General features: G+C 53.8%; 1 protein-coding gene across 6 annotated transcripts in view; it reads left to right on the forward strand.

The window, feature by feature from the left end:
- MPRIP (myosin phosphatase Rho interacting protein) overlaps nt 1-19963 on the forward strand; it is a 150522-nt gene that overhangs the window by 82670 nt on the left and 47889 nt on the right. For 2 of the 6 annotated variants that reach the window (XM_087825734.1, XM_087825732.1), the window contains exons 5-10: nt 5047-5131; nt 10895-11123; nt 12274-12433; nt 17062-17203; nt 18018-18131; nt 19763-19819. In XM_087825734.1, the coding sequence (XP_087681860.1) occupies nt 5047-5131; nt 10895-11123; nt 12274-12433; nt 17062-17203; nt 18018-18131; nt 19763-19819 (787 nt within the window). Of the gene's footprint in view, nt 1-5046; nt 5132-10894; nt 11124-12273; nt 12788-17061; nt 17204-18017; nt 18132-19762; nt 19820-19963 lie in introns of all 6 variants that reach the window. The other 4 variants (XM_087825736.1, XM_087825735.1, XM_087825733.1 and 1 more) reach the window with 3 other exon arrangements.

The raw sequence follows: 19963 nt of genomic DNA on the forward strand, positions 1-19963 counted from the left end.
GTGTGCATGTCTGGCTTCCTCAGCCAGTAGTGGCCCTTGACAGTGGAGGCCATGTCTCACTCCTCGTGCCCACACACAGGAGTCTCTGCAGTGCTGTTTCATGCACTGGCTTCTTTGTCCAAGTGGAAAGAACAGAAAGTTTCTGAGCCACCCCGCTCTCCTGAGCACACTGTGCAGAGGCTTAGAGGAAACCCTAGGAAGTGAAAGGTGGGCCCAGGTTTTCAGGTAGCCAACAGTACAGAGGAGTGAGCTCATGCCCCTGAGCCCATGCAGCATCTGCCTTCAGGAGCCCCTGCTCATGGGGCATTTGCTACCAGCTCTGTAAGGCCCAGCCACAGGTGGTATGTATACAGGAAGTATATGTGGCCAGAGCTCAGGCTCTGGGTCTTGGAGAATCCCACTCATCCTTTAAGGTAGAGAGGGGTGCATCTGAGGCTGAGAAGGTGTTTGGCAAAGTAAACTCGGGATTTAGGCTAATTATTGCAAAGTAGAGGGGATTAGAATGTGAAGCCCCTTGTTTCAGCAGCTGAAAGGTTTCTGTGGGCTGCCTGGACTTCAGCAGCACTGGCAGGGCTGCTGCTTGAGGAAGCAAGAGCACACCCCAGTTTTTGCCAAGTTTAAATCCACACCGTGGTAGGGGCGGAGCAGACGGGCCAGGTGGCCCTCTGCTAAGGGTGCTAGCTTACCCCAAATCCTCCCCTGGAGAGAGGCAGGTTTGCATTTCTAACCTCCGGGGTCAAATAGGAGGACACTTGGACTCTGCGGTTCCTTGGTCTTAACCCTAAACCATACAATTGAAGAGTGTAAAGGGCTTTTACAGAGTCTCATGACAGTTGGAAGACTGAGGCTCAGGGAAGAATGGAGCCTGACTAAGGGCCCCTTCCAGGTCTGAGTGGCAGCATGGAATTGTTTGCACTGCCTGGTTCACACTTGTGTCTTGGTCTTGTTGGGCAAGCACACCCTGGCCAGGGTTCTACTGCCCAACTGGATTCCTTGGGAGACCTAGCCCTCCCCTTGGGGGCTGAGTTCCAGAGATGGGTCTGGGTGACAGGTAGGGTAGGAAAGGGTGGTCCAAGGTCCCCAGGATAGTCTGGGGAGTGTGTGAGTTAGGGAACCAGGCCAGTGATGTAGTAGTGTGCCACATGGCATTGGAATGATGATGATGATGTCTGGCATTTGATGGTGTCTCTGGCAGGCGGCCTAAGTCCTACTGTCAGACACTTGGCATAGGTCACGGGTACTTGGCTCTGTCCTGAGCCACTCTCCTGGGGTCACTTCTGTCTGTGTGTATCGGGCCTGCCATTTCCACGCAGCTTGGGTAGACAAGGTAAATTGGGTTCCCAGACCCAATTCCACACTGGTGGGGGAAATGCCCCACACCAATAAGCAATTCCTGGACACCAGCACTGTGTCCAAGAATTCAAGTCTCTTCTGACACACTCTACCTGGGGCTAGCATCACATCTTCCAGGTTAGGGGTTCAGTCCCACAAGACTGCTCCTCCCATCCCACCACCCTCTGACCAACTGGCTATAAATGGAGCTTCCCACCACCCCTTCTTGGGTTCAGTTAATTTGCTAGAATGGCTCACAGAATTCAGGAAAAGCCATTTACTCACTAAATTACTATTTATTACAAAGGTTATTAAAGGATACAAATCAACAGCAAGATGAAGAGATATCTAGGGTGAGGTCTCAAACAAAGGAGCTTCTGGCTTCTGGCCTTTGGAACTTGGAGCCCAGCATGGTGGCATGTGGAATGCATTCTGGTTCCCCAGCCTGGAAGCTCTCTCAATCCTGTCCTTTTGTGTTTTTATGAAGACTTTTATTATAGGCCTGTTCTAGTTATTGATTCAAACTCCAACCCTCTTCCCTCCCAAAAAGTCCTGGGTGTGAGACTGTAAGTTTCAACTCTCTAATCACCTGATTGATTCTTCTGACAACCAGCCCCATCCTTAGGGGCTTCCAAGGTCACCTCATCAATGTAACAAAAGATACCTTTATAGTCCTTACACTTAGGAAATTCCAAGGGTTTGAGAGCTGTGAGCTAGGAATTGTGGACATAAATATATATGAGAAATCTATTTTAGTCATCTGAATGGCCAAATACATATTTGTTATAAACCACAACATTGCACAAGGTCATTAGTGGGGTTGGGACACCAAGTGCGTATGCCCTTGGGGTCCGTTCTAAGGGCAGGCAGCTTGGGAGGCAGCTTGTTGGCATACCCAGAGACAGAATAAGTCCTGTGACTGCTTTTCCCCTCCTGGTCCTGAGTCTGGACCCCTCTATTTCCTGTCCAATGGGCAGGGCTCTCTCCAAGGCAACCTGCCTTCAGTCCCCTGCAGTCCCTTTTTTGACCCTGGGCAGCAGCTTCCTCATCTTTCCCACCCAGTGAACACTCAGGCCTCCTTTAGAGAGGCAGGTGGGACAGTGTGCCTGGAGATGGACTTTTGTACCTGTCTTTTTTCCTTTCTCTGCCTCTCTCCTTCCAGATGGACCCTCTTCCCTTGGCTTCCTCTCTGACCTCCTGGGTTCTGCTGCTTGTCATGGCTTCTTTGCTGGGTAACTTCATCTGTGGGCTCTGGGGCCTTGCACTTGGTCTAAGCATTTGGGTTCCTAAAGAGGTGCAGACACTTTCTTCTGGCTGGTGAGGGGAGCTGATGGCCCCTCAGCCTTCTTTCCTGGGTCTTCTCTGAAATGGAGCCTTCTGAATGACCTGAGGCAGCCAGGTCTTTCCCGGGGCTGGATGGAGAGAGAGTTGGCAGTTCTTTCCCAGTTTCCTTATGCTAGGAGGGAACCTCCAGGATTTTGAGGCACAGCTTCACACAGCTCTTTTAGAGGTGGGATTTATTTAGGTGAGAGTTGGCAAGGTGGAGGGTTGGGGTAGACTCCCCTGTGTTCTCCAGCTGGGCTGGGTCAGGACTTTCTCTTCTCACTTACCTGGCTCTGCCTTCAAAGTTGGTGACCACGTATGTCCCTGGTACCCACGTTCACCCCTTACCTCTCTTCCCTGGGTATATATTAACATTCTTAGCATATCTGGATAATGTTAGACACGTCCTACTGGGCTTCCACGAGAAATCTGAGTGCAGAGGACCTAGCTCATCACTTGTTTCAGGGCGAGGCATCTATGAGCCTCCAGTCACAGCACCACTGAACAGGGACTGAGGTGCCTAGTAACCCCGGCCACCCTCACTTTGTGCTCCGCCCTGAGTCTCTGACCTTGTTCAGGTTGGCAGGAGCTTCAGAAGCTCCATTTAGTTAGCAGTGCAACCACAGTGCTGATCTCCTCTTCCTTTGAGGCCCTGTCCTGCAAGACTTGCAGCTTTGCCCAGCTCCATGGTGTTGCCAGTTGATAGCAACTGGGCCAGTGTGCAGGGGCTAGGGCACCCCAATGGACCTGCACCTCGCTGCCATGTTCCCTGCACTCCAGGTGACTTTTCTGAGCAATCTGTTCTCCCTTCCAAGGTACAGCTTTAAGAGGTGCCTTCGACAGACATGGTTCCTTCAAGTGCCCAAAAGAAATTTCAACCCCTATGGCAGTATAGAAACCCCACAATCATGTTAACTCCTCAGATTACAGGAGTGAGGTCCTTTGAGGGCCTGTCTGCCTGTCTGCTGTCTTTGCAGATACAGTTGTGGCCTCCGTTCTCTCTTTGGGGCTCACAGAGAAGTGACCTACAGACCCTGTGCCTCAGGTCTCTATGGCACAGATAATTGTTGATTTTCTCAATAAATCGACTATCCTGCCCTGGGCTGAGTTGCGGTAAGGGTAGCCCCTGATCTCAGATGCTATGATTCCCCACAGCCCACTTTCCTGGCACCAGCTGTCAACTACACAACCAGCACACCCTCCTGAGGCTGTCCCAGAAGGCCATTGACTATATGGCCAGCCTTCCTCCACCCCAAATTAAGGAAGTACCTCTGAGTGCTAAGACACCAGCCCTTTTCCCTGTCCCAGGCTTGGAGTGCTGGTAGTCACAGCACCCTCCAGCCACAGTGCTGCTAGTGCGGACTCTCCCTCACATTGCAGCTCAGCCACCACAACCGGCCCTTGTCACAAGCTGGCAGAAGATTTAACATGGACCCTAGTATTCTGGGAAGAAGTGGACCAGTATTCCCTGTGGCACCATCTCCTCTGGAGAGAGCACTGGGACCCTTCTTCACCAGGCCACTCCTGACCTCTGCTCCTCCTATCCCCCTTCTTCCAAGCCTCCCAAATGTTACAAAGCTTCAGTGAGGCAAGTCGTCATAGCAGGGCCTAATCTAGGCCCTGGTTTCAGAGAGAATGACTGAAGTTTAGAGGGGCTGGGAGCCTTGCAGGGTTGTGGTTAGAGGGTAGCAGATCCAGATCTACACCCTCTGCTCTTCCTGCACTCCCCTGCTGCCTTTCTTGATGATGTTCTGGAGTGGAATTTTCAGCATGTGGGCCCTGCTGTAGGTCCCTGGGCAGCTCTGCCAGGCTTCACCAAAGCTGAGGTGCCGAGCGCCCTCACTGTATAGGTGGGGCCCAGAGGTGAGTGAATGGGTCTAGGAGCAGGTCAGCTGCTCAGCCCCTGAAGTGAGTTGGTGTGGGGAACTTTGGTTGCAAGACTCCTTGTTTCCTACTTTGAGAACCCTGAATGGCTCCCAGTCTAATGCATCTGTGCGCTAACCAGATCCATCTTGGAGGGTAGTTATAGAGCCGAGTCTGAGCACTGAAGATAGGGACAGTGACATGCCTGCACTCTGGAACCAGTGGTCAGGTCTGCCACTCCACCACACTGCAGCTCACGTCCTTCCTGGGCCAGCTGCACTGTGGTCATTGAAGGATCAGCACCCGAACCTGGTCCCCGCATAGTCTGTGCTTGCCATGGGCTGCGCTGCTGTCAGTTCCTGTCTGGCAGTGGCAGGCTCTAATCTGGCTGGTGCTTGGCCCTGTTCGGGTGCTCAGAGGCCCGCCACTGGGTGAAGCATGGGACCTGGTACTTGGACCACTCAACAAGGCAGGATCCTATTCCCTGAGAGCAGGGGTCTGACCTACTCTCTTCTCTTTTCTCCCCAGATGGCTAGAGATGCTCATGGTCTATCCCAGGACCAACAAGCAGAACCAGAAGAAGAAGCGGAAAGTGGAGCCTCCCACACCACAGGTAGGCAGTGGGTTTGCCAGTTGGCTTCTCCGCAGTGGAGCTGGGGATAGAAGTGAGAGAATTTTGGAAAGTTAGACGACCCCGCCTAAAATTGGGGGTGGAGGAAGGGCCCAGGTCAGGGCTGAGGTAGTGGTCAGCCCAGCCTGTCTCTCTTCTTCCTTCTGATGGCTTGTGGGCTGCAGTCTGCATGCTTCTCTCTGAGCCACTGGGCAGGACCCATTGCAGGGACAGGGTGGCCTGCCTGTGTGCTCTGGGGCTTTCCCAGGAGACTTCCACCCAGGAGACAGGTGATGAGTAGCAGTAGCACAGCATGTGTCCATTGCAGGGACAGGGTGGCCTGCCTGTGTGCTCTGGGGCTCCCTCAGGAGGCTTCCACCCAGGAGACAGGTGCTGAGTAGCAGTAGCACAGTATGTGTCCCTTCTCCTGGCTGTCCTGCCTGCTGCTGGGGAACAAAGAACATGCTGGGAGGGGTTGCTTGCTACACACATTCCTCATATGCCTCAGCTCAGTTCCACTTTCCACATAGCGATGACTCTGAAGACAGGAGGCTGAGAAAGGGGGCTGGGCAGGGAGGTCCTAGAGTGTTCTGGCCAAGTGAGGGGCTCTCAGGGGACCCTACTCCTGCTCTGGGCTTTCACCATAAATGGAAAACACTGGCGCTGGTCTTGATTTTTGTGTCCCTGCCCCACTTCCATGTGACCAGAGTGGGAGGTGGCTGGGGTGGCCTCACCAGTTCTAGTCCTCCCCCAGAGGCCACTTTCTTCCTCCTTCCCTCCCATGCCATGTACAGGGGCTCGGTACCAGAAGTGGTTTTGCAGCTCCATGCCATGCTGTACACTCCTGGGGCCCTGGTGTAGCAACTTAACCTTTCTGAGCCTCAGTGAACTGATTTACAAAATGGGCCTGTTGAAATCTAGTTAGACTATTGTGAGCATGAAAGGAAGTACTGGGCTCAGTATGGGTGCTCAGTAAATGTTACTCTTTTTCTCTCTGCTCCAAATTTTACTGTTACCAAGTGTTCTTGCCTTGCCTGATCGAGTCTCACAGTGACCCTGAGAGTGAACAGGATAGAGATTGGGATCCCTTGGCATCTTGCAAGGCCCAGAGCCTGGCAGAGAGTCAGCCCATGGCAGAACCAGGCTACCCCTGAGGTTAGCAATTCTCACTGGCTGCTCTCTGCTTCACCAAGTGACAGAAGTCGGCCTGGGCAGGATCAGGAGGTGTGTGCTGGCCTGGGTTCCTTTCTTCCCTATAACCCCCACGCCCTGCGGGTTCCCCTGAACATGCATGACTTGGCTTCTTGCCGATAGAGTGCAGCCCCAGAAGGTAGTGTCCCTGGCAAGAAATTGGCAAGATGCACTAAGAGCCATCCTTGGAGACTGAAAGTGCAGCTTCTTGCTGGGGACTAGCAGATACACATGCACATCCCCCAGAGCTGCCTGGTTTGAGAGAAGGATGTCTGGGCAGAGTAAGTGTCCAGGGCTCCACTGCATTTCTAAGTAAGGCACCTCCATGTGTAGAAGACCACTAAGCCCAGCCCCAGGAATTTGGTTGTGTTCCAGCTCCCTAGCTGTCCGCTTCCCCATGATATCTCCTCCCCCCAGATACTGCCAAACTTTACCTTTTCAGTTGGTAGCAGGAGCCACGTGATCAAAATGTGGGGAAGTTACCCACTTTCCCGAGGCTCCTGGGGTCCCAGCTTCCTCCATTCAGTCTCTCTTGAGCCCTGACGGAGGCCGGCCTGGATGGGTTTCTTCCTTCTGCTGCTTGCTTTCCAGACTATCACATTGGAGGCCACTGGTCTCTGGAAGCTGTGAACTTTCACCGGGGTCCATGCCCCTGTAAGGTAGTTCCATGGGGTGTTGTGGAGCCTCTCCAGAGGAGAGTTGGGGATCTCTGGTCAGGTTTTTCCTCCACAGTCTGATGCTGAAAGTGTTTTAGTATCCCAGATGGGACTGTGGGGAAAGCCTAAACCCTTAGTGGCTCCCGTAGAAACAAGAACCCCGGCTTCTTTTTCTATGGCCCAGGGTAGTTTCAGATCAAACCAGTGGGGAGCTGGAAGCATTGCTCTGCTGTACCCTGCCCTCTGGAAACTTAGGCAGGAGAGCCCAGGGTTCCCTTCATGAAGAGTGTCTCAGGAGTTGGGAGTTGGGGCCTTGGAGAGTATAGGCACCAAGTGGTTTTCTGAGAACGTCAGAGAGAGGGGCCCAAGCCGGATCCTGAGGGATGATGAGAATCAGGCTGCAGAGAGAGCACACAGCCTCTCGTTCAGGGCCGGGGGCTCCCAGCTGAGTCCAGGGCAGGAAGAGGAGACAGGCTTGCCCTGATCAGAGCCTTCAAAGCCTGGGGCCTAAGAGGCATGGGCTCCCGGGAACTGCTGCTTACTCGGGCCCTGTTCATTCCAAGAGGTGCTGAGATAGCTAAGAGAAGCAACGATAATCTACCAAGGGTATGACCAGGGCAGGAAGGATGGAGATCTTACTGCCCTTCCCCCCACATTCCAGAGTTGTGAGGCCAGGGGACACTTGTCTCCTTAGCCAGGTGTGCAAGCCGGGTGCTCACTTTATCAAGTGGAGCTTTGGGAGGCTGGCTCCTTCCATCTCCTCAGCTCCCCAGGCTCTTGGTCCTTGCTCCTGCCTTCAGAGACCATAGTAAAATGTTCCCTGAGGCACGTCCCTCCTGGTATAGCACTTGGGCCCATTTAGGGTCACGTGTGCTGTGAGTTGCCACCTCTGCTTCTTAGTCATCTTGTTTTCTGCTTGGGAGCAGAAATACACCCTACTCCGGGTCAGAACCCTTCCTTCCATTGGGTCCCTGCTCGGTTTCCATGCCCAGGAAGTAGGAAGAAAGGCTTTCTGTGAAACCACTCCAAATAGGGGGTCTGCTTAGCACATGGAGGACACAGGCCCCTTGGCTGGGGCATGCCTCCTTACCCTTTTTTGTCTTTCCTCCCAGCTATGAAAACCCTTTCTGAGCAGCCAGATAAACAGCAAAGATTATTATAGTGTTGACAGTCCTACGAGCAATGCAGCTGTCCCAGCGACACAGGGACTGGCACATAGAAAACCTAGTGCTTCTCCTCCTTCCTCTTGTATAGGCAGCCAGGATCTGGGTCAGCATGAGCCTCAGCACCCTCTTTGCCACAATAGTAACAGTGTGGGGAGCAGAAGTTGGTGCCATGCAGCCCTGGCCTGGCTTGTGCACAATCTTACTCTCCAAACATCTGCTCTGGAGAAGAAAAGTAACTGTACCCAGAGTCCAGGGTTCTCCACATCATCCACTCTCTCCTGGAAGCCAGCATGGTTTTGTCCCTGCTGCCAGACTGTCTCTCTGTTCCTGCTGACTTGGCAGGAGGAATCAGGCTACCAAAGGAGAGAAAAAGGACTCCTTGTGGACCTTGGCCACCCTCAGGGCCCTCGTGCTCTGGGAGAGTCCTCCAGAAGTGGGGAGCATGGGCAGGGAGCTGTGGTCGTCACCAGCCCTGCACAGGTTGGGAGGCCCAGGGGCCAGGAGGTGGGTTTATCACTGCTTGGTGCTGGGAAATGCATGTGTTCCCCAAGTTCCCAGACAGAGCCCCTTAGATCTTAGGCCTGGAATTTTCTCTGTCTCTTGGGGATTCCTGCCACCTCACCCCCACCCCAGTGCTAGGGTCATGACCCCAAGCATCAAAGAGGGCTGCATGTGTGCCATGGGCACTTCACCCACATGGTGGGGCTGAGGGCACCAGCAGCCAGGCCACTTCCCTCATGAGCACAGCTGCCTGTTCCTTACTCTTTGGCCCTTTTTGGCAACCTCTGCCTGTCCTGGTCTAGCATCCCCTCCACAGAGGGGATCAATTCACTGAGGATGGTCTTCACATCACCCGCACCCCGCTCCGCAGGAGGAATCCAGCTCCACCCTGAGCCCATTAGAGCCAAGCCAGCCCAGCCTCTGGCCTGTGGCCTTTCAGCAGAAGGCCCTGGGTTGTTGGGAGGGGCCACAGCAGGAAGACTTAGAGTGACTTAGAGAGCATTGCTGCTGGGGCATGAAGGGAGGGCAGCGGTGCTGACTGAAGAGACAAGTGGCCCTGGAGTTGAGTCTCCTTAGCTCAGTGGTTCTGTTGGAGCCCCCAGGAAACTGTCAGAAACCATCACTGTTTTCTTCCAAGAAGCCCCCTTCTTCTGAGGGGACAAAGATCTTGGGAATCTCCAGCCTGGGAATTGGGCCTGCTGCAATTTTAATGCAGCAGGAAGTCGTGTGTGTCCTGGGTCTGTGGGAAGAGCCCCCCGGCTTTATCCTTCCTGTAAGGCGTGGTACCTGGGCTTCTTGGTGGGTCCTCCAGGATACCCATCCAAGGCACCCCCAATCCTGGGCCTTTCTCCTGCTCCTTTGACTCCTGGGGCTGGAAGACGCTTGAAGCCTCACTTTTTCCCTTATTGGCTGAGCAAGCCTCTCTTCCCCCACTGCGAGGTGGGTTGGTGTGGACTGGGTGTTACAGTGCCGATGCAGAGCCCAGCACATAGTTGATGCACATAGTTGTTAGTTAATGCGCCAGTGGTTATACTGGGTCTGCATGGGAACACATAACCTGTGTTGGTCGTCTATAATTCTTACAAGAGCCCCAAACCAAATATGAGTTAAAGTAGGTTTTCAAGAATAAGGTTTGGCCACCATGATGGGAGTGGGAGAGTGGCCATTTGTACATCACCCCCCATGTTTTGGGGAAGACAGTTAAGATATATATACCTCACTTTTGAGAGGGCCCAAAGCCATCTAACCCCCTCAGCAGCTGGCACCCAGGTCTTTGGGCTGGGCAGGGGGCTTGTGCTAGGATGTGAGCTGGCACACTGCAGGGCAGCTGGTGGTCCCGGCTCCACTGTTGTCTGAGCTCTAGTTTTTAGTGTTGAGTGAAGATTCTCTGTGTACTCTGGGATTGGATTCCCTGTGTCCAGCTAACCCACCCTTGTCTGGGCTCTAGTTGCAGTATTGAAGTGCCCTGTGCACTCTGGGATTGGACTTCCTGTGTCTAAGTGCCTCCTGCACGAATGCTTCTCCCACGGAGCATCAACGCTACTGACCTGGGAGAGATGGGATTGAGACTGTAGATTCCCATCAAGCTTGTACAGGGGTTGGGTGGGAGGGTGTGAGTGCAGATTTGAGTGGTATATTTGGTTTGCATCTGATGACTTCTTCCTTTACACACTGTCCCAGATTCATTTTAGCGTCCTAGGACCAAAAATAGGAGTGTAGGTGAGGCCAAGGGCTGGCCCCGATATGGATGCTGTGTGAGCACATGCTTTCATTCACCCCACTGGGCCCATCTCAGTGGTGTGTTCTTTCCTCACCCTGTTTCAGCTTCCTTTATCATATCCCAAGCACCTGGAAGTCTAGGAATGACAGATTGAACCACCCACTTGTGGTCTTGCCTTTAATGTCTGGCCCACTGCTCTGGGCTCTGTCTAGTTTCGTGGGCAGGGAGAACTTGCGTGTGTTTGGTGTTAAGGATATGAGCAGAAACCCTAAGCCTTTGTTCCATGCATTTGCCAGACCTGGCCTGAAGCCCATGGGACCAAGCTCTATGGGGGTGCTTGCTGAGCTGCAAAGGAGAAAAGGCAACATTGCTATCCAGAAGGAGCTTCTACCCTGACCAAGACCTCTCTATTTTCTGAGCCTTCCCTTTTGGGAATTTTGGGCCCCTGACATTGTGTAGTTGATCTTATAGCAGACACTCAGGCACCCAAGGCCCCTGGCTAGCTCGGGCTGGTGCTCCTGTACCTCTGCAGACACCATCTCTCCCCCAGGAGCCAGGCCCAGCCAAGATGGCCGTCACCACCAGCAGCAGCATCCCCAGTGCTGAGAAAGTCCCCACCACCAAGTCTACACTCTGGCAGGAAGAAATGAGGGCCAAGGAACAGCCAGATGGGAGCAGCCTGAGTCCAGCTCAGAGTCCCAGCCAGAGCCAGCCTCCTCCTACCAGCGCCCTCAGGGAACCTGGGCTGGAGGGCGAAGATGGTAAGTGGTGGCCAATGCAGTGCTGGATCAGGCTCTGTCCCTACAGAGCTGGCACTTAGGGCTCAGTCAGGGGCCTGCACAGCTCAGTTGTGAGCCCCACACCTAAGACTCTCTCACCTCCTATGTCCATCAGCCCTGGGCAGGGCCTGGCCTGGTGTGGGACTGGGATCCCTGGGCTCCAGCCTTGACTCTGCCCCTCTAGCTCTTGAGGCCTATCTGTAAAGGAGGACAGCACCTGCTTAGTTAGCCTCAGGTGGGTGTTGTGAGAGTGAAAATGCTCTGTAATGAAGTCTGTATGTGGGGAGGCTTATTTCCTGTCCCTTGTGGCAGTTATGTCTTCATGGCCAGGTTTAGCCTAGCCCACTGTGTCCTAAGAGCAGCGGTAGTTAGGGCTGTCTTAGCCTCCTCCCCATTCCATCTGCCAGGCCTCTTCTCTGGGTGAAGTAGGGGAAGAGGGTGCTGGAGAGGAAACAATCGGCACCACCATGCATTGTCCACTTAGCACTTTGGAGTTGCCTGAGCAGAAGCAGGGCAGCAGTCTCTGCCTCCCTCATTCAAGCCCTTGAAGGCTCTACAAATCACAGGCTGGCTTTCGTATTTATGTTTTGTCCAGATCATTAAAGACAAGTGGACAACTGGGACTGACCCAGCTCATTCTGGCCAAAATGCATTTTGTACTAGCTTTGGGCAAAAGTTGCCTCACTCCTCATTTGGTAGTACACACCCATCTGTATCAAAAATTCATTAACTCCTCTGGTTTCTGTACAAGTCCTCTGCTCCTTCCCTCCTCAAAGACTAAATGGCTAGTTGGTTCCTCCTTGATATTTGGTAAGAAGTAGTTGGTGGGACATCCTTTTTGGGGGAGGGAGGAGGATCCTTCTTTTCCAGTTGAGCCCCCAGACTGGAAGTGAAGGGCCTCCATGACAGTCTGACCAAGAGGCAGTCAGGTTAGGGGAGAAATGATTGAGGCACAGTGGAAAGGAGATTTATTCCCATCCCCTGTCTGCCCTTGGGGAACCACATTGGCCTTTGGAGACGAAAGTAGAAAGAAGGCCTCTGTTTGGATATCTGTGGGCTTTTAAAAACATCCTCAGAAACCAAAGATGGCAGCAGGCTGAGAGTCTCTCTTACCTCCCTCTCTTTCTTCCAGAAGAGAGCACCATGAATAGTGACCGCATGGACTGTGGCCGCAAAGTTCGGGTAGAGAGTGGCTACTTCTCCCTAGAGAAGACCAAGCAGGACTTGAAGGCCGAGGAGCAGCAGCTGCCCCAGCCGGTCTCCCCTCCCAGCCCCAGCACCCCCAATAACAGGTATAGTGGCCCCGGACCGCCCTCCCAGGAGCTCGGTCATCCCCTTCCTTCCCCAGGTCCTCAACCCCCCTGTCGAATGGTCTACAGCAGCTACCTTGGCTCTCTGGATGTGGCCAGCCAGCCTCCCGCTCACATGGACTCCGGCAGCACTGGGGGGCGGGGAGCAGAGAGACTGGGGTGCACCTTTGCCTTTAAAGCCAGCAGGCAGTATGCCGCCTTGGCCGACGTCCCTAAGGCCGTCAGGATCAGCCACCGAGAAGCCTTCCAGGTGGAGAGAAGGCGGTTGGAGCGTAGGACTCGGGCCCGGAGCCCTGGCAGGGAAGAGGTGGCCCGTCTGTTTGGCAACGAGAGGAGGTAAGGAGGGGATTAGAGGGCTGAATGCATGTGCGCACACAGGCACACCGACTCTCCCGAACCCTGCACAGTCTGTCCTGCACACTCACACATTTTCTCTTGCACATGGACTCACACATACAGTCTCACACTTATATTGTTACTACTCTTATGCACTCTTCTCACACACTTTACACATCCCCCACCCCCTTCACGTGTTGCCTAAGCTTTCCTTGGGGAGCACGCTTGTTCTCCCTTTCTGTTCAGAGCATGTGGGGATCCTTTCCCTCCTGACCCTACACTCTGGTTCCAGAACTCAGCTCCTGGTGGTCAGAATGTAGGATCTCTGGGTACCCAGAGGTGTGGGCCAGGGGGCAGCTGCTCCTCATGAGTGCATTCTAGCCCTGGGACCTTAATGGCACCTGGGAGGGTACGCTCAGCTGCCTGGGCCTTGTGTGGCTGGATATTTTCCTTCCTGGCCCAATAGTGTTCTCTGAGGAGACAGCGGAAGCAGAAGACCCCAGAGATACAGTGATAGCAGAAACTCTCCTTGTCATTACCAGTTCTAGGTGCGGGTGAAGGGCATGGAAGGAGATGCAGGGGAGATGGCCAAGCCCAGGGAGGCAGGGTGGCAGCATAGTTCTTCCCTTGAGCACTTGCTTCCATAGGAAGCCACAGGGCAGCTGAAGCAGCCTGGGAAGCTGTGGGTGCCTGGCAGCAGCGCTCTCAGGCCTGGCTGTAATGTGAAATGGGGAGACTGAGCAGAGCCACCGCTTCCTGGGGAAAGAGGAGGCTGGATGATGGGCCTAGGACAAGGGTGGGGTTTTGGAACGTGACTGTGGTCTGGGGAGAGCAGGGCTCTGCCTTTCTCTGTCCCACTGGCCCTGCACTTCCCAGAGCTCTGGGGAAAGAGCTTGATTCTATCTCTGAGGCCTCCCAACCCATGTCTGGACCAGAGTGCCCAAGTGCCCCTCCCATAAGAGTTTCCACCCTTAATCTGTAAGCAGCCTTTTTCTCTCTGTGCCTAACAACAGGGTTCTCACCCAGATAACCAGTAGGCTGCTGGAGGCTCACAGACCCCTCTAAACCATTCTAAAGTCTTATGTGTACATTTTTCCAGTGGAAAAAAAATACATAGTTTTCTTTAGGTTCCCAAAGAAGTTTGCTTTCCAAAAAAGTTCCAGAAGTGTTTGCCATGTCCTCACTGTCCAACGAAAGCTAGTAAGGCTCAGAGTCAGGGCATGCTGTGGGGACAGGCCAGGGTGGCAGTGGGCACCCCTTAAGGGGCTGGCAGGGAACAGAGTACATTTCTCTTGTCCTTCTTTCTCTTTTTAACACCTGTGCACTCTCCCACATGTGCCAGGTAGACAGGACCTGTGGGTTAACCTCCAGGATAAGGAGAAGACACCCAGAGTTGTTGGTCTTGAAAGAGAAGAAAACAGAATCTATCTAATTCTGAGAGACAGAGAGAGGGAAACTGACCTGTTGCCTGGGAAGCACCCCACCAAGCAGTGGGTTGGCTTCCTGTTTCATTAGTAACCCCATGAGGTGCCTGTATCAGCATCCCCAGTGTGTAGATGCAGAGATAGGGGCTCAGAAGCAGGGTTACTCCTGGGAACAGCCCAGAACAGTGGAGCTGGGGCACATGTCCGGCAGGATTGTTAACTGGGAAGGCCTTGCTCCCATAACATGACTGGGGCTGTCCTTTAAGCAATTAAGGAAATATATAAGTAAAGGGACTTGCCAGGAGTTTAGGAGGCCAGTCACCAGGGTTGGAGAGGCTTTGTGCTGGCCTGCGGGCAGGCTGCTGTTATGAAGGCTTGTGTGTGGGCAGCACGCCCTGGTTTAGGGGCAGACCAGAGAATTAACATTCAGCACACCTGCTTGGCTTTGAACTCATTCTTCTCTAGTGGCCTGGGGCTGACAGCATCTCCGGGGCTTTGCTTTTCGCATGCTCTTTGCCATCATGGTTTTTTACCTGGTGTTGACACCCCTGGGACCCAACCAGCTCTGCACCCTAACACTGTAATGTCACTTTCTTACTGACCCTGATGCCATCTGGCTGGCTGCTGTCACTTCCCGAGGCCTGCTCTCTGGTCCTCAGTAGCTGACCTTTGCTTGATTGGATTCCTGTCTCCTGTTTGAGTAGAGCAGAACCCCACATTGGCAGGTTGTTGACCACAGATACCTAGAATGGCAGCTGAGCCAGGCCTGCCCAGGGCCCCGCTGGGGATGGCGAGTTGGTTTCCTGAAAAGTTATGGCCCTTAAGCAGTCCTGTGTGGGCTGATCATCTCTGCTTTTCAGAGTTGCTGTTGAGCAAGCATGGGGAGGCCATAGCCCTTGTTGAACTGTTGGTGACTAACACCAGGGTTGGCTCCAGTGTGCTGAGAACCTGGAGAGGTTGACAAGCAGCGGTGCAGCACCTGCTTTGTGTGCTATCAGCCAGCTTAGGGAGGCATTTGTGGTCACACATCTAGTACTTCAAGGGAACCAAATTAAAAACTTCCCATTTTGCCAAGAAAACATAGCTGATTGCACCAGAGCCCCATCCATGTGGAGAGGCTGCAGAAAGGGCTGCTCTCCTCTTCTCTCATCTGATTCCTCGTGTTGCAACCCTGGCAGTTCTGCAGCATGCAGTCCACATGTGACTCAGCCAAGAGCTGTTCCTCATGGCCCTCCTGGGGCTTTCTAGATCCTGGCCTCAGTTGGAGGGGCTCTCCTTCAGCAAGTGGTGGCACCGAGGCCTGGGGGCAGGCCTGGAATCTTATCAAATCTCACCACGATGGTCGGGCATGGGGATGCATCACCCACCCAACCACGCTGAGCACTTGCAAGAGCTTCCTGTGGTTCCGGGAACTCTGCCTCTGCCTTAGCTTCCTGAGCTCAGACGCATGCCCTCTCCTGCTGCCCTTCCTCAGCCTCCCTGCACTGCTGGCTCTGGCAGGCTGGCCTGGGAATAAGTTCTGTTCCTGGAGAAGACTCCGCAGGAGCTTTAGTGCACTGGGGCTCCCACTCTTGTGGAAGCACAGGGAGGAGCAGAGGGTGCAGGTGCCCAGAGTTCTGCCCTTGGTATTGAGCCTTCCTTGATAAAGAAACCCTAAGATACCCATTTTTAATGGCAACCATCCCTGAGCAAAAGCTGTCCTGGGGTGGGGGATGCGGGGAAGGTTCTCAGGTTTTGAGGCTGCTGCTTCTGTTCATCCTTATAGAGTAGATTTTAGTCCCCTGGGCCCAGAGGCCCTTTACTCCCTTCCCCTTGACTCTACACCACTTGTTCAGAACGCAAAACCCTCCCTAAGAGGCAACTTTAGGGCACTTGCCTGGGTATCCCTGTGGGAAGACAGGCCTCTGGTCCTGTGACCTGTCAACGTTCAAAACCCAGGCCCCCAGTGTGCCCCACCTGCCCTCCCTGCGCACACCCATCATGGAGACTCCTTGTGACTCAGAGAGAAAGATGGTCTCCCCTCCTCAGTGATCACCTGGGTTTTGTTTCTTTAATTCTTCAAATAATTTTGATTTACCATTATTTGGTTTTAAAAAGCAGTCCCTTTCTGTTTATTCATTTCCCAGCCTTCTTTTCTTCCAGGTCTTGCCCCCCCACCTCCTCCTGCTGTGTGGCTGTGACGTTACTCGCCCTTCCTCCGCCTGCTTCGCTCCCATCTCAGCTCCGTCTCCAGCCGTAGATGGCCTGATGATGCCGCCGGCCCTTTCACATGAAATCAACTTGCTTTATTTTGTTTTAATTTGGTTTTTGATTCTTTTTACTGTTGGCAGAAACAATGTTAATTCATGGGCCTTTTTCTTGCTAAATTTTGGACACTTTGGGGTGGGGGCTACATTATGATCTGCTAGGAATTCGATGAGGAAGGGGCTGTCCCCTTCCAAGGTGGTGGTTGCCTTCTGATCACGTCTGTGGCTCAGGAGAGGATGCCCGCTGATGAGCTGTGTGATTGCCGAGTGTGTCAACACAACAGGCCATGCAGGGACCTATAGTGTTGGGGGGCAGCAGGCAGAGGGCAAGGGGATGCCCTTGCCCATGAGTGGCTGCCCGCCCCTGCACATCTCTACCCTTTGCATGGGGAGAGAGGGAGCTCAGGGAGGGGTGTCAGAGGTGAACTGACCAAGTGTACTGTGTCCACATGCTACAGAAGGGGAGGCCCAGAGAAAGGCTGGGATGGGCCAGCCGTGAGGGGGTTGTTGACTAAAGGAGCCCCTCTGCAACCTGAGACCAAACCCACCTTGGTCTGTGGAGTGACTTTGTCTCCCCACAGCAGCTTCCTGTCCTCTCTTACAGGAGGTCTCAGGTAATTGAGAAATTTGAAGCCTTGGACATTGAGAAGGCAGAGCACATGGAGACCAATTTGTCAGCCGGGCCCTCACCTTCAAGTGACACTCGCCAGGGCCGTAGTGAGAAGAGGGCATTCCCCAGGAAGCGGGTGAGCACTGAGGCCCAGCAGTGCCTTATGGGGCTTGATGGGGCACATCAGCACATGACCCATACCCTCTGTGAGGCCCTCAGCACACACCTGGGCACACTTCTGCTGGGCTTCCTGCTCTTCTTTCATAGTCATTTGCTTGGGTCTCTCATCTTTTCCAGTTAGTGAACTTCTTAAAGAAAAGCCTGTCCTCTGCATCTTCCTATTAGAGCTTTTTCCATCTCTGCTAAAGGCTATTCTAACAATCGTTAGGTCCTTGGTGGTACTAGAGCCTCTTGTTCTCTGAGGCGGCCTGGCCACAGGCTGAACGCCTTTCTTCTCTTTCTTTCAAGTGGCAGCCATAGCCCTCCCTTCTCCACTCCACAAGGTAGACTGTTTCCAGTCCATCTCCTGAGCAGCCCACCCACCTCTTGTGGCCTTACGTGTCTAATCTTCATCTGCCTCCCCAGTTTTTCTCTGGGCTCCTGAGGTGACCTGCTTTGCAGCCACATAACTCAGGGCTCTTCCTTCTGTGACCCCCAAGATGGAAGGGGTGGGCAGGTGGGCGGGACCAGAAGAGTGACCGTGACTGGTGTGTCTGAAAGACAAAGTGCTTCAACAGCCAGGGCATCTCAGAACGCACTGCCTGAAGCAAATAGCAGAAGGCGCTAGATGGGAAGTCTGGGACGCAGGCTCCTGTCCTCTGTCCTGGCAAAAACAGCATTCACTTGGAACAAGATCTCTACAGTCCTGACCCTCCCACAGCTCTGGCTGCTGGGCTCCCTGCTTCCTGCCAGTGTTGACAATACTGACTAGCGGCTACTCTCTGCCACAGGACCTCCCCAGTGAAGCCCCCACGGCTCCTCTCCCGGACACCTCAGCCTCCCCCTTGTCTCCACACCGAAGAGCCAAGTCACTGGACAGGAGGTCCATGGAGTCCTCCCTGACGGTGAGCCCAGGCGCCCAAGCACCAAGTCCTGGAGATGCTGCTCCTGCTGCTTCTGTCACTTGAGGTCACTGTCTGCTTCTGTCCGTGAATCTGTGCTGGCTGTCCTCTCTGTGCACGGGCCCTTGTGTCTGTGTGTGGGAAGCGACTGCTCTGTTTCTTTCTCTTTTCTGGGCTTTTGTGGGCATCCTGAGCTCTGAGGTCCCAGTGGAGGAGGCCACCTAGCCAAGGCAGCAGAATCCTGACTCCAGGGAATCAGGGCCAAAGCAGAGAACCCCTGTTCTTATTTGGGGTATTTGTTTCTGGCACATTTTGGAGGCAGGAGCCCCCTCTTGCTGGGAGCACTTGTCCTGTTCATGGGGTTTCACCACAGGGAGAATAGGCCCTTGTTCCAGGTGTTTGAGCTGCAGTGGTGGAGGGGGCAGGTAGGGAGTGGTCAGAGGGAGTCCACGTGGCACCATCGCTCCCATCAGGAGCGACAAGCCAGAGGCCCTGGGGAAGAAAGACAGCTATTTGCATGGTGACCTGGGGCGCCTCTCTGCTCTTGTCCTTAGCCTCTTGAGGAGCCCGGGGCTGGTGCCACCTCTCCCCCTCCAGGGCATGGAGCCACCAGCCAGATTGGCATGAAACTGTGAAGCAAGGACAGGTGGTTTTTTACCTGGAGGAAGTTTAATTTTTCCTTGATTTCTGAGTTTTGCTCAAAGGGTTGGAGCAGAGGCTCCCAGACGGGTAGTGTTGGTCATTGTCCTGCCACTGTACATTGTTCTAACTCCCAGTCCTTGGAATACGAAAAGATGTCACATCCTGTTTCTGTTCAAGATGGCTGTAGAAAAGTAGAAAGCATGTGGGGTGAGAGGAAGGATGATCTATGTTCCTTTGAAGCACCAGCCTTATGGGTACTAGACATAAAACACAAGCGGGGCCCAAGTGGGCTGCAGGTGATCCTAACGGGCATGTGAACAGCACAGGTGCAGGAGGGACCAGCAGGGATAGCACCTTGTTCCAGCCCTGCTGGCGGTCCTGCACCCCCTTCTTCATTGTCTACAGTCCTGGCTTTGCTCCTTGTAGGGAAATGGAGACCGAAATTCATCCTGGTACAGATAAGTGGCCTGAGGGTCTTGGCAGGGTTGTTGCTGCCTCTTGCTGAAGACCAGACATGGTCTCTGCTCCTTGGTCTTCTGCTTTCTGTCTTCTCAGTCTTCTTGGCTTCTGCAAGACCTTCTGAATTCTCCTTTTAGCTGTCACTGTAGACCTTCCCCTTCTCTTAATACACTCAGTGACTCTCCGTCTGTGCCTTTCTTCTGCACCTCCCAGGCAGAAGGAGCAAGGGCCTGTCTCAAAGCACCAGGCAGTCTTCGTCTGCTCACAGGGTGATGAGGCGGGGCTCTCTCCTTCGCAGCAGCCTGCCCATCCCAGCATCTCCTCCCTCAGAGATGTGCGTGCTTGTGGAGGGGCAGCAGGCAGCACCCACTGGGGCAAGGGGATGCCATGCAGGCTTGTCTGGTGGGCAAAGAAACCCCTTTTCCTGGTGCCTGCCTGATATGGACAGAAATGCCTGCTCTGTCAGTCACCCTTTGCCCATGACTGGGATACCGCAGTGTTTTCCTCTGAACTGTTCTTTCTTCTTTTCTCAGCCTGATCTGCTGAATTTCAAGAAAGGCTGGCTGACCAAGCAATATGAGGATGGCCAGGTTAGTGTGCAGAGGCCTCTGGTTTCTGAGCGGCTGGGAGTGGCTGCATGGTCGGGCTGGCCTTATCTCTAGCTGTGAGCACTGGCTCCTCCCCCACCTCTGGCCTACCCCCGGTGTCATGGACAAGGACTGTGGCCAAGACCC

This window comes from Miniopterus natalensis, chromosome 17 (genome assembly GCF_054644295.1).
Source record: "Miniopterus natalensis isolate mMinNat1 chromosome 17, mMinNat1.hap1, whole genome shotgun sequence".
NCBI lineage: Eukaryota > Metazoa > Chordata > Mammalia > Chiroptera > Miniopteridae > Miniopterus > Miniopterus natalensis.